This window comes from Pezoporus wallicus, unplaced genomic scaffold (assembly GCF_028554395.1).
Source record: "Pezoporus wallicus isolate ANWC-B61680 ecotype Strahan unplaced genomic scaffold, APGP_CSIRO_Pwel_v1 contig_9238, whole genome shotgun sequence".
Classification (NCBI taxonomy): Eukaryota; Metazoa; Chordata; class Aves; order Psittaciformes; family Psittacidae; genus Pezoporus; species Pezoporus wallicus.
In genome coordinates, this window is record NW_026636792.1 from 159,520 (window position 1) to 173,411 (window position 13,892).

At 42.7% G+C, this 13,892-nt stretch overlaps 1 protein-coding gene across 4 annotated transcripts in view; it reads right to left on the reverse strand.

Moving 5' to 3' along the window:
- Positions 1-8,577: 8,577 nt before the first annotated feature.
- The window catches only part of DOK5 (docking protein 5), a 44,211-nt gene continuing 38,896 nt past the window's right edge, over positions 8,578-13,892 (reverse strand). For 2 of the 4 annotated variants that reach the window (XM_057401681.1, XM_057401680.1), the window contains exons 7-9: positions 12,369-12,431; positions 12,043-12,163; positions 8,578-9,241 (exon numbers count right to left, since the gene is read on the reverse strand). In XM_057401681.1, the coding sequence (XP_057257664.1) occupies positions 9,174-9,241; positions 12,043-12,163; positions 12,369-12,431 (252 nt within the window). In that variant the 3' untranslated portion in view covers positions 8,578-9,173. The remainder of the gene's footprint in view (positions 9,242-12,042; positions 12,164-12,368; positions 12,432-13,892) is intronic. The other 2 variants (XM_057401683.1, XM_057401682.1) reach the window with 1 other exon arrangement.

A 13,892-nucleotide genomic window follows, 5' to 3' on the forward strand; every position in this document is an offset into this window, starting at 1 on the left:
CTTTATTTGCTCCTGCCTCTGCTTTGGCCCTCTCTGTGCCAGCAGTCCCAGAGTGAAGAAAGCCTGAGAACTAATTCAAGTTAAATAAACCTAACAAAAAGCCAGACCCAAACAAAACATTCCCCAAACCCAAGTGCCGTTTTAAGCAAATCAGCTTTCTGCTGGCAAAGAACAAAACTCTCTCTGTGCCAGAACAAAGATCTAAATAAGCCACAGCGATTTTTTTTCCCTTTTCCCACCACCGTAACGAATATAGTGTGGGATTGATGCATTCTTAATATCCAGCAGCATACCGATATCTTAGGAGTCTGGTTGCAATGGAAAGCTGAGATTTAGGTACCTAGGTTGCCCTATGGGAAAAACTCATCCAGGTCACTTAGTATCAGATCAAGCACCGGGTAAGTGATGGATTTCAATGACAAAAATCATAGTTCTTCAGTAAACCTTATTTCTCCCTTAAAAACACTGGGTGAAATAGAACACAACATCTGGATCCGTGAAAACCCATCTGGTTCCTTTTTAGATATTTAGTCATCAGCTGTAAGGATCAGGCCCATGTTAACAAGTGGATTGTGCTTCTCTTGCTAGCAGGTCAGTTGGATAGATATATGTGTAAGCATGAGACTGAAGAGGAAATATATTCTTCCATGCTGGTGAACTGTGCAGTTTCAACCTGTGCACCTGGTTCAGCTATAAATGAAGACAACTTCAACAGAGACCACAGAGCAAGCAAAGAAATAAACCAAAAGCAATCAGACAGCATCAAATCTTCCAAGATAATTAAACTGTAATTAAGTATCCTGTTTTCACACAATTTAAGCAATTTTCCACAAGGATTTGTCAGTCACGTGTGGCAAAGGAAAAACAACTTTCAACTGATTTTGTTTCAGTCTGTAAGCAAATTGAATAACGTGGGATAAATGCTCAAAGTAACAGTCCCCCTGCCCCCAGACAAAGCTAAATAGAAACTTTATTTTATCTATTGCTGCTCTAGGTAGACTCTGGCTCTGGATTGATCCATACTGGCTCACAGCAAAAGGTCAGTCTTGGTCTGCCACAAGCATTTTCCTCTTGCAAGTATTTGTTACCTTGCTGGAGTAGAGAAAAGCATAGCCGGTGGTAGAGACCTATCATGGCTTTCACGAAGGAAAATAACTCAAACCTTCTTAAAAGCATGCACTGGGATTTTCCTCTGGTTTGATACTGAAAATGCCTTTGGTAAAAACTCCAAATGTCTCAAGAAGAAAGGGAAGGAAATAGTAAGAATGCGCAGTTAGCCCAGATCAAAGCACGTCACTTGACAGCATTTCTAGTAAAGCATCCCTCCCTGGATATTGCACCAAATCAATCCTATTTCCCAACCACAGGAATGAAACTTGTGTCTCACAGGGACCATCCAGGAGCACACATCCATTCCGCACTGATGGATGCCTTTGGATAAAAGAGAGGGAGAGGGTTTATCTCCAGAATTTCCCGAGAGTCTGCACCTAAAGAAGAATCTGGTATCTCAGTGCCTTTCCACCCCCATGTCAGCAATTGCTGCTTCTCTCTTGGGAAGGATCAGGCTTCACTGGAATCCTTTTGACCTGCACTGTGAGCTGCAGCATCTGTGCAAGGGAACCAACAGCTGGAGGCTGTGAGCAGTGATGGACCATGGCATGATGGAACCAAGTGAGCTCCTGCAGCTCATATCCAAAAGACAGGGCTGGGCAACACCATCTTTTCTGTAGGCTGCTTCAGATGCAAGGTGTGGTGGCATCTGGAGAAATCAGACTTGTTTTTTCCAATCCAACTCTTGATTTGGCTTAAGAAAGGACATCATTTTGCTGAGGCTTTATGTGGACATCACTCCATCATAGCCACTCTTGTTTGCCCTTGCTACCTATCCAGGGGCATTCCAGCATCTGAATACAGTTACTTTAAGCCTACCCCAATAGACTTGAAAGACACATGAAAGTCTGGCCTGGTCTTCATTTTGAGACAAATACATGAAGAAAAGGACAAGATCTTCAAGGGCACAAGGGGACACCAGAGCCCTCAAGCAGCTCTGGCTGGAGTAGGTCCCCCCAACTCCTTGTATTTCACAGCTGGCAGAGGAGTTATAAATCTAATTTTGCTACTTTTCCCCCTTTGTACAGTGCAGAACAACATTTATGCATTTCCTTCATGCTCAGTGTAGGCACACTTTCAGTTTACTAAATGTGCCAAAAATAGAGATCATGCATCTCTATAAATATACTGTCTGGCTTTCAGCTGAGTCATTACACATTTATGGAGACATAAGTATTTATGCAACTATTTACTTCAGTTTAATGGACTATATATTCTGAAAGGATGCACTGCCTTCAGCACAAAGGGTTTTCTGTATCATTTGGTCCATATACAGTTTATCTCCATGTGAAAAATTGAGCACTCTTTGTTCAGTCAAAAAGATACAATAAATTACATTAGCAAGTTAATTTCTCTTATTCATTTGTCATTTTGTAATGTTTACCCATGTCGTGGTTACCTCAGAATACAGACAGTATCTGATTAGAAGCTATAATTTCATACAAGCGTGATTTCATATACTACACATAAACAGCATGCCCATCTCTGGAGTGGAGTGTGCTGGATATGTGAAGTTCAAAGCAGAACATAAAAGTATAGGACAGGAGGTTAAGGAAAGTCAACCTAGAAAACTGAGACACAAAATTCAGGCAGCTACCAGAGTTTAAGTGTGGCTGGGGTGCAATTCTCATAAAAACAATACCAGAAGCATCTCAATGAGCACAGGTCATTAGAGTCTCTTTTAATGTGTCCTTTTACATCTAATTTTTCTGATAGGACCACAGGTCTTCTTCACCCTGTTTTATGTGGTCTTTGCTGTACTGTTTCTGAAAGTAACAGGACTGCTAATGTACATTTTTCCCTGGGGACTCTGCCTGAGAATGTGCCATTCCCATTTTTAAGCTTTGGAAAAATCGAGTGGGATCTCACACTGGACAGGAAAAATAACCTGAGCCAAAATATGAGCCTGTCCATTGCTGGTTTCCTCACCTGAGGATCTAAACCTCCTCACTTGGGTTGTGACCTACAGCAGCAATGCAAGGGCAGGATAAATCCCTGCACTGCCTATTTTCTTTGCTAAGCTGCGATGAATTGGTTCAGTACACTGCTCCTCTTGCTAGGAGACTGCTTCCGAGAAGCTTTAATGACAATCTGCTGCAGTTGGGTGATTGTGACCTAACCTTGGGAAGTTGGAATAACGTAATAAAAATAACCCAAGCAAACAAATGGACCACATTCCTTTAGGGAAGCCTGGGAATCTGTCACTCTCCAGCACTAGGATGAAGTGCCACATGTGCCACCTCAGACACCTCGGGTGAGGTGTGATGGGAGCTGAAAACAGTGGCTCAGGTCTCATTTACAGCCTTTGGTTTCTGGAATTGCCATGAGACAGGAGAAATCTGTGGAAATCCAGTTGTTTGCCTGCTGCACCTCCCATCCCTTTCCCCTGCACACAGGGTCATTGGCAAAATGCAAAAGGTGGTGCTGCCCCCTTCAATCCCATCCATACGGTGCAAAAATGGCACCAGGGGCATAGAAAACATTTTTTCCTACAATTTATTGCTTGCACAAAGGGACCTTACAGTTCTCCTAACACAGACGCTCTTACTGTGTTTCTACAGGGCTCAGCCACAGACACCACGTTTAGAATAACCCAAACATTTCACTTTGTTTCTATTGACGTGCAAAGAAGGGAGGAGGCAGACCGTATCAGCTTGACAGGGAGGAAAGGGTGGAAGGCGTCACAAAACAGATGAAGAAAAACCGGTATGAGCTATTTTGGCGTTATTGGTTGTAGCGGAGCAGGCAGCGGGAGGCTAACAGCGGAGCCCGTGTTCCCTTTCCCTGGGAAAGGCTGGCACCCGGCGGCCGAGCCGAGATGCAGCATAGAATCATAGAACAGTTAGGGTTGGAAAGGACCTTAGGATCACCCAGTTCCAGCCCCCCTGCCATGGGCAGGGACACCTCACACTAAACCATGCCACCCAAATCACGGCACGGGGGATGGAGACCTGCCAAACACACTCTAAGCTACCTTTGGTTATTTCTTATTCTCACATCCATACGGCTGGAAGGCCAGGAGTTAATTTCACTAAAGAGATTGTAACTTTGGTTTAGAGCAAGATGAACACCTCACACCTTTTATTTCAAAGATTTCCAGAGCATTTAAAAGACAGACGGGGGAAAATACCCATATACAAACCCAGCTCTCCCGAAGACCTCAGCACCCATTTCCTCTGTTTTGGCTTGTCAAGAAACAGAACAACCCATAGGCTAAATACTAAAGAGAAAGCCACTCCAGTAAACTTTCCTAGCAAGTTTATTTTCTGGCATTTGTAAACCCACTGAGAAAGTGCAGCGCAATCAATACAGCTGAGGCCCAAGTTCTAATTAGAGCCTTCTGTTTGAAAACAGGTTTTCTTCAAACACTACATGGCTAGTGGTAGTGATAGAATATTCCCTAAAAATAAGAAAATGGTTCATTAGCGTTCATGGAAACAGAAGATCAATCTGCCCTTGCGGAAGTTAATGAATACACAGAAATATCACATTGTGACCCCTGATCTCGGTGCCTGAGGCAGCACAATTATTATTAAGCACTTGCCAGAATTGCTCAGCAACAGGACTCGGCTGCAACTCTGAGTGCATTAATTTTATCTGAGTGATTATTTAAATTAAGGACATTCTGACTGCAAGTCACAAACTTCAAGAGTGGTTCATCTGCCTAAATATTAATGATGCTTTTCTGCTATAAGGTGTAAGATGGGAGAGCAAAATTAAATACCAACAATTTTAAGAATAAATAGTAACTACAGTACAAGCATGAAAAATAAAGCTACTTCACTCAAACAAATGCTGAAACCCCCTTAAACTGCTGCCCTCCCTCGAGGAAGCAAAAAATGTCTTGTTAAAAAAGTAAGTTTTCCTTTATTAAAAACACAAAACAAAAACAAACAAAAAAGCCTCCAAGAAACACCTTGAGGTCTGGAGTGACTTTTGGCAAGTCCTTGTGAGACTCCATCTCCCTCTATAAAACAGAAATGGAGAGGCTGTCAGCTATCCTTTCTCTGAGCAGCACAATTATTTACAGTGCCCTGTATGCTATTTTAGATAATGGCATTTGCATTCTGTTACCTGTAATAAGAACATCTAAAGAAAAGAAATATAATTTGACATCTTGATTATTATGATTCTGCTCCCCCTAATGTACCTGATTCCAAGATTAGCCTTTTAAGACCATTACCCACCAAGTTCTGCTGCAGTCTGGACCATCTCCATCTACCCACTGTGCTATTACCGATTCACTGGTTCATACTGGCTCAAAAGGCAGAATAACTTTTCTTAGCATGGATTTGAAAAGTTGGGTAAGCAGGTCTACACCTTCTCTTCTGACTCACTTTTACTTTACCCCTAAAATGTACTTTACCATCTCCACTATTATGACTTACAGGTTGGCCACTGGTCTGTGGGATGAAAGGGGACCAGGGGCATGGCATTTCTGTCCGGTCTGTTTGGAGCAGCCATTTCAGAAACGGCACAGCGTTACTTAGAGACATGTGAATGGGAAAGGTTACACAAAGCCAAAGACCTGCCCATTGGGATGACTTTGCAGAACACTTTTATGCCTTTGAAAAAGTTATCTAGGAAGATCTATGGACATTTGAGAAAGAACAAGGTTGAAGGATATAAAAGGCTGGAATTTGGTGGAGCAATTGAAACTAGTCCATAAAATTGTTATCCTCCTTTTACACACAGGACAAGAGCAAAGAAATAAAAAGCCCCGTGTGAAGTCCTGCTAATGGGAAAGCCTGTGTGTAGGGCAGAGACTGAAGAAAAATAGATCTCGATGATTTGTCAGATACTGATCCTTGAATCCCATGGAACCCTGAGCCCCACAGCTCTACAGATGGATTTGCAGCACATTTTTTTGAAGCAAATCTCTTCAGACAGAGCACAGCTCAGGTACCCAAAAGGTTTCCACCCCAGGGCATCTGTCTTCACCAATGTATCAAACACCACAGACATCCAACTGACACACATGACGGCACCATCATAACAGTATGGTACAGAGCCTGCTGTACACTCTGAACAGCCCAAACAGCCCAGCTCCCAACAACTGAAAAGACCTTTTCCTCACCATAAATAAAGTCAGTAACTACAGGAGCAGCAAACCTGTCGGTTCCTTCAGCTAATGACCTTGCTAACAAAGCAGTCAGCAATGATGCAAAGATTAAGTATCCTAATCTGTTGGTACCACAAATTAAAACAAAGCAGCTTCTTGATATTGTGTCATATACACACAGTAATTCAAAGCAAAGCTACTTCTGGGCCTCTTTTCCATCCTTCACAGGCAGTTTCAGTGGAAAGAATAGTATCAGAGCTAGTTGATTTAATGACCCTTCATTTAAAGGCCAAAGTTATAGCAGCTTTTTTTGTCTTCTTTGTAATTGGACTGTTCAACCACAGATAGTCTTACCATATCAATCACTGCATGAGTGAAAGGTGAATGAAAGCATTTACTGAACTGTCATATCCATGATAAAACAACAGAAGCTGTCAGCTCTAAAGGGAATCCATTACAGAAGTACACCTGAAAGATAAAGACCTATTAGTCATAACATGCTTTTCAATAACTTATCTTATTTCAAAGTTCAGCTTTGAAATAAAGTGAACATAGTCCTTATTTACAATAAATTAATCTTATCTTCACACTATGGTATATCTTAAACAATGATGGTATAGTGATTTTTTTTTCCTTTTTCCTGTATTTCCAGAATCACATTTACCTTCACCACACTCATTGGTTTGCTTCTTTGAAAGCCTCCCTCATCTCCAGTTCCATTACTGTGACCCCTCTGGATGAAGAAACCAAATATCTTACATTTTCACAATGTTTTACTTCAATAATTGAGAATATGTTTATTAAAGGGCTATATAGATGTTAAACCTGAAACCAGTTAAATAAAAAGAACTTACTGGAGCAACTGTTACCTCAGGACACTGTAAAAACCAGAAAAGCTGAACTGACTTGGAAACGTGGTCTTCTTCCTTACTCCTGGAAAGAAAGTCTGTTATAAAGGAAGATAAAGACATTACACAGTGCAAGTCAGGAGCTGAACTATTCCACTGTAGTGGGGCAGAGGTACCTGTAGTAGCCAAGCGCATTAGCTTGGGGTCAGCCACCACACAGGACTCCAGCCTTGCCAGGCTGAAGCAGAGCAGAATTGCCTCAGCTGTCTTGAAAACTTAATGCTTTTACATTTCTCTATGACACTTACTGGTTTTGCAGCAACATGGCCTTTTTGCCTTATGTTCCACTTGTAATCCATAATAACCCTTATATCCCTTTCTAAAGGGCTATCTTGCTTCTCTTCCCATTATGTGTTTGTGAAGTCAATTATCCTTGCTTATAAGCACTTGTCCCTATCAAATTTATTTTGTATTAATCTTGTATTCCTGTGTCTTTCCTCCCCATTTTATAGATGTGCAGTTTTAATAAGCACACTCCCTATTGCTCCATCCAACTGGTTAACCATGACTGGAAGCAGACCCAGAACTGCATGCCACTCTGGATACCCTCCTCCAGAGCTGAACACTGACAGCATCTCTGAGTACAGCCCACTGCAACTATGAGTATAGTTTTGAAATCTCCTTTCAGTCATCATATGGGTCATGATCAACAGCATGCCCCCCCAGTCTGCTCTGAAATTCCATATTCAGAATTAAAAGCCAAGATACTTGCTATTTTCACTTGAATCATAAGAACATTACCTCTGTCATATGAGAAAATGAGTCTGTGCTGACTCATTCTCTACAAACATGAACAAATGAAGCTCATTCTCTACAAACCTCCTGTAGCTATTGCATTCTTCTACTTTTCTTCCAAGGTACCTGCTGAAACCTTAGCTGCTAACACTATTTGTATCAAATACTTATTTCCATTAAAAATATGCAGAGACCGTATCCCCCTCTGGCACAATCAAAATAAGATCTAGTCCTTAAGGTTGTTAAGTGAGCAGGACTAAGATGCTTACAACCAGTCTGACTTGTAATCTGATGAGGCATTCTTACTCAGAGCTTGTTAACAACATGATTTAACTATATCTCGCTAAGCACAGTGCTTCATTTGCATCCCGGTGTTCCTATTTACAGCTGTTATACATTTTCTGACCATTTGGTACAGCACACAGTAGTCAACCATGCTATTTTGGAAGAGTCTGTTTGCTGTTAAATTAAGATGCTGGTGCCAATCTGTTAAAGTAGTACCTAACACAGATGCTGTCACAAAACAGAAAAATCAGCTTTCTGCCTCAAAATAGTTTGTGGCACTGTGAGATTCATGTTGAATCTACTACTCTGTTTCACTAGGACACTCAACAGGTGGTTATATGGCTTTAGATGTGGGTGGGGGATCCACAGCAAACCACTATCCCTATCCACCTGTCCTTCCTTTCTTCCACTGTCGTAGTGGCTCCACAACAACTCTGTTCATGATGCTGGTAGTGATGACAAAAAGCACTGTACAAATTAAGTGGGACTTTTTTATTTCAAGCATTTACAGAGATGGAAATAAATACAGGAAATAGAAGTTAGAGAGGGTGCTTTTAAAAGAAATCAATCAAGTCTTCATCAGGCTTCAAACAGGAAAAATTGTATCCAATAGCTGCTTAAAACTGGCCACCATTTCAAAGATCAAGGATTAGGCTGAACAATAATGTAAATAACTAAAGATAAGCATTACAACAAACAAGGATGACACAGCTGACATCAGTGAACACACAGCTGTAATAGACAAAATAGAACCACACTACAACAGAAGAGTCTCATATTTACAACATAGTTTACAACATAGCTATCATACAAAAACATTTGGAAATATTTAGGGAGTGATTTCTTCTCTGTCCAGCTGTCAGATATAAAAGATACACTGGAGGGTTTGCTGGGTTTTTTTTCAATATAGTTTTAGCTTTTGGCAAAGTTTAAAAAAAAAAACCCTTTGTATTGCAAGAATTTTTCATCCACCTGAAGTCTTCCATGTTTCCATTCTTGCTTATCATCATCACTGTCATCCACTGGGGCAGTCTGTCAGAAGACAAAGACTTTGTAAAGTTCTTTGCAGTCTTTTATCGATGCTCTGACCTGTAGGTTGGAAAAGTGTCCGTGCGATGAAGCTTCACTGGGCTAGAAACATCTTCACCAAGTCAGGTGCAAAAAAAAAACCCAGAACAACACTCAGTAAGACACAGGTATCTTAATTCAGCACTTTATAAAGGACTATGTGAACGAAAGATTACAGCCTTTTAATTAAACCCATCTCTGCTTAATCTGCTGCTCCACCTCAGAAACATCTCCAACTCAGATTTTCTTTCCCAGTTCCTTAACATTAGAAAGTTGTACAAAGCAAATTAAATTTTTAAAAGTTCTGACTTTGCATTTTACATATAAAAAGCACTTTAGCTCACAATATCAGCATCAGCTCTTTCCCACACATTAGAAAAGAGGACAAGAGCCAACTCAGAGATCGTAAATTCCAACTTTGATGGAAAAAGCTTTTGCAATACAAGGTTTTCAGGTGCCTCTACCATTGAGTCAGCAAAATACTGCTTCTTTTCCATTATACAACTCACTATAACAATGATCTTATATTTCTTTTTCCAGTAGCAACTGAAGCATATCAAGATTTTGGCAACCTAGTGTAATTAGAGGTGCTCTGGGCACCACTGAAAGAGTAGCCTTGACTGCCGAACAACACAAGGACTTCAGTGTCTTTCCTAATTACAACGTTGGCTGTATGTCTTACTTATTTTACAAAGACTTTTACCCCATTCTCTTGACAACAGGCTCCTGGGATCCTTTTTCTCCAGCTTAACAAGCAAGCTATTTTCTAAATATAAAACAAGTGGGGTTTACCCATACAGTCTATTTATCTTGTGTCAACTCAATGCTGAATTGTTGTTTTAATAAAGGACTCTATAGTAAGGCACAGTAAAAGACCAATCCACTGATTGTGTCAGAGTGCTGCAAGCAGCCTTGTTCTCGTGTGCCACAGGCTGCCACCAGCAGGTCATCTTCCCATGCCCTAATTTATTGAACAAATGTGAACAGGCATGTAAGTGCTGCTTTCATTGTTCCTCCTTCCCCAGAACATTTGCCGGGTGCAGCTGGGGCTTTTCATGTGCTGCCTGCCCCCTCTAGTGTTGAGAAAAGGAAAAAGAAGCAGCTTTTATCATTTGCTGAAAATCAGAGGACCAGAATGGAACATGGCTGTGCACGTCAGGGCTGCCGGCACTTGTAATTTTTAATCACAGCTTGTGATAGTCGGTGCTCTGGAGCTTTATTAAAATCTCCAGCTTTATTAAAAAACGTAAAATAAATGTCTTTCATTATTCCTTGAGAAACTCCTAGCATCTGAGGAGGACAAAAAAGGCACACACAAAAGAAAAGAGAGGCTGAAAGTTTCCCAAACCAGGATGTTCTAAAATATCTGCCTCGTGATTTCTGAACAGTTGGTGTTAAGTAAAGGATATCTCCATGTTGGTACTAGAAAGCCCTGCCAGCTCCTGAGGTTTCCTGCTAAACAGAGATTTACCTCGGGGGGGGGGGGGGGGGGGGGGGGGGGGGGTGGTTAGCAGGATAAGCACCAAGAGCAGGGCTGCCCCTTGGACTAGCACACACCAGCCCTGATCTTCAGGGATGACAGAGAAACCAACCCATACCCTGGTGGGTTGATTCAGTTTCTAATGCCCCTAAGATGAAGGGAAACCACTTCATCTTTATCATCTGAATGTTTAATCAAGCTCAGCCTTTATTCCATATGTTGTAAAAATAATGTTATGGGGGGTTTGGCTCCTTCCATTCCATGCTCCTGGCTGATGCACTTGTATGAAGTCTTTAGTCTGTTTTCTGATGACTTCTCCAATGCCCTGATCCTGACTTCATAACTCTGCAACACCAACTTCCATGCAAACACTAACACAGCTAATCCACATAGCTTAAAGTGTGTGTTTGGAAACACAAATGGGGTGTTGTTGTTTGACTACATGACTATGAGATGCTGACTTTGGACCAGCTCCTCATAGGTACTGAGCACCTCCAGCTTCCACTCTAGGGGTGCCTCTGGGGAAGCCAGCTTAGAGCAACACCACTACACATTGGGTGCTGCAGTTCTCACTCTCTCAAGGGGCTGAAGTTCAGGTTTGAAACACAGGGACATGGACGGCTCCCGCCAGTGCTGCAGCAAACCTCACTAGGCACCCTTCCCGCGGCAGGGTGTGCTTGCCCTCCATACCCCCTGTGTACCCAGTAACCACTAGATGTCCCCTGGTGACCACGGAGGGATTCTCTGCAGCCCGGGGAGGTTTTCAGGCATGAGGTGATTGAGCTGTGCTGCCCCGTGGGCTGACAGCAAACAGGGGATCTGGAGAAGACATCTGCCCATCGTCAGGCCATGCTGCAATGCACGGTGGCAGCACTGCAGCTGTTCAAGCAGTTCAAGTTTTCTACAACTACTTATCATGGCCATTTCCTTTTGCTTTCCCTAATTCAGCTGGTTTTGAGGATGCAGTTTTGGTTGAATGTACACAAAATGAATAATGAAGACTGCATCATTCTTCCTGTGAGGCAGCCATCCAAAGGAGAGAGGAGTCAAATGATTGTGAGTCTGGCAAACAAAATCAGGTGCCATTAAAAGAATTTGGTAGCAGAAAGGATTGGGCAATCTTGGTAACTGGCCACCCTGTAAAAACTGTCAGAAAACTTGTCAAACGAAGGATCCCTCTCCAATGGGAAGAAGGGCACTTCCTGATTATAACCCCCTCTGCCAAGCTGTCCATTGTAAGGTGGGATATGTCCTTCCCTCCATCAACCAGACAGCAGTGGCAACTTGCTTAACTGAACATCAGCCTTCAGTGGGCTGGACAGATACTGAAATGATTCAACAACGAACGTCCTGATCCGATTTGTGCACCGACTCTTCCCACCCCAGCCCCTTACCTTGCAGACCATAGAGCTTGCCAGTGCTGTGCTGTCGCGTGATGTGCTGCCAGTAGGCGCTGCGGGGCAGGGGCACCATGGTGCTGAGGGACACGGCTCGCTCGCTCATTTTCATCTGAAGCTGCAAAGCAATACACTGATGTGAAGGAGACTGAGAACAGCACAGCTACGGGCTCCAAGGCTGCTAATGACAGAGCCAGCACAGCCTCTCCCTCCCTCCATCTCCCACCCTGCACAAGCAGCAGTGACTAGCTCAGGGGTTAGTGTCCATGGGCACACACCACTCAGGTTAGGATTTCATGCTGCTGTTGCACACCAAAGCTCACCTTGGTGCTGCCCTGGTCCTGGGCTAGCACTGCTTCCCCTGAAGGGAGTTGTAACTCAAGCAGCTGAAACAGAAACCGAGGATCAGCAGAAGGTAGAAGAAGGCTGGTATGCTTCCCCTTCAGCTGCAAAGCCATCAGAGGGTCTTCCCAGCTATACAAGCAACTTCCCAAAGCTAAATACAGCTTCAGGACACCGAGAACCTGACTGGGCATGTTTCACATGGGTAAGGACAAGTTGTTCGTGTTAGTTTTGAAGCACTTTCTATTCACCTCTCCTACAGCTGAGGAACGTATCAGCTGAATGGCATGGGAGTTCAACAGGAGATAACTGCATCCTTCAGCTAGACTGCTTGAAGGTATGCTGGGAGGAGGGCATGTGGGCTGCAGTGCATTGCTGGAAGCCCCGTCTCACACTTTCCCCTCCATACAGGCCCTTCAGCTACGTCTTCTTACATAATCACAGCTTCTTGTTATTTATACTATACTTAACAGAAAAATACACAAGAACTGACTACTTTAAGCCCTTTTTTTTTCCCATTAATTCAATAAGATGTATTTGTGAGCTAATAAAAATGTTTGAATTTCACCAAAAGCCTCACAGTGCAGTTCAAATTCTCCTCCCACAGCTCAGGAATAAATCAGTTCAAACACACCAAGACTGCACTTGACTTTGCCAATTTATAAAGACAGCTTTTTGCCAAAGGGTAAGTTTTACACTTTAGTTTCATGAAACCTGAGGTGAAAGAACCTTTTACAAGACAATCAGTATATTTTAGAGCAAATCCAAACAGGCAAAGCAAGCACAGAAAAGAGGCAAGGGCTGGCTGTATCTGAACAGACCCATTTCCAAGTTACTTAGAGCTGCCATCTACCTTCAACATACTCCTTGTATGGCAGACACTGTGTCTGTGATGTGAAGGTAAAGCAAAATGAAACCCAGATCAACTTCTGCTCCTAAAACACCCACCTCTGTGTCAGCTGGGTGTGAGTCACTGCAGCACGCAAGGTTCCACCTACATCACACAGTGTATTTCTACAGCTCCTTCACTAGAGCCCTGACACCCTTCACAGTGTCACCACACACACCTCAGCACCATGGAAACAAACAACAAGGGATCTTTTACTGGGAATAAAAATCAGCAGAGCATTGCGAGGATGGCATTTCCCTGTAGATGCCATTTTTGGTGGTTCCATTTGGCGGGTTGGACAGCAAGCTAATGCACTTCAAGCAACAGCCTTAACTGTCAGGAGTGTAAAAAACTATCTTGGGAGGAAAGAAAGAGGCACAGCTAGAGAAATGTTAGATAAAGATACAGAGAAGGGCCAGCAAGGGTGACCCTCCTGAACTCAATCAGCAGGAGGAAGAATTAAAAACCCCACAGCTGGAGATAAGAATTAGCATGTCATGTCCTGAATTCACAGCGCTTCATCAAACCACCTCAGACTGCAAGCAAAAGCAGCTTTAATGATGATTGATTTCATTCTCACAATTAACCTACTGTATCTCTGCAGCAACAGAAAGAG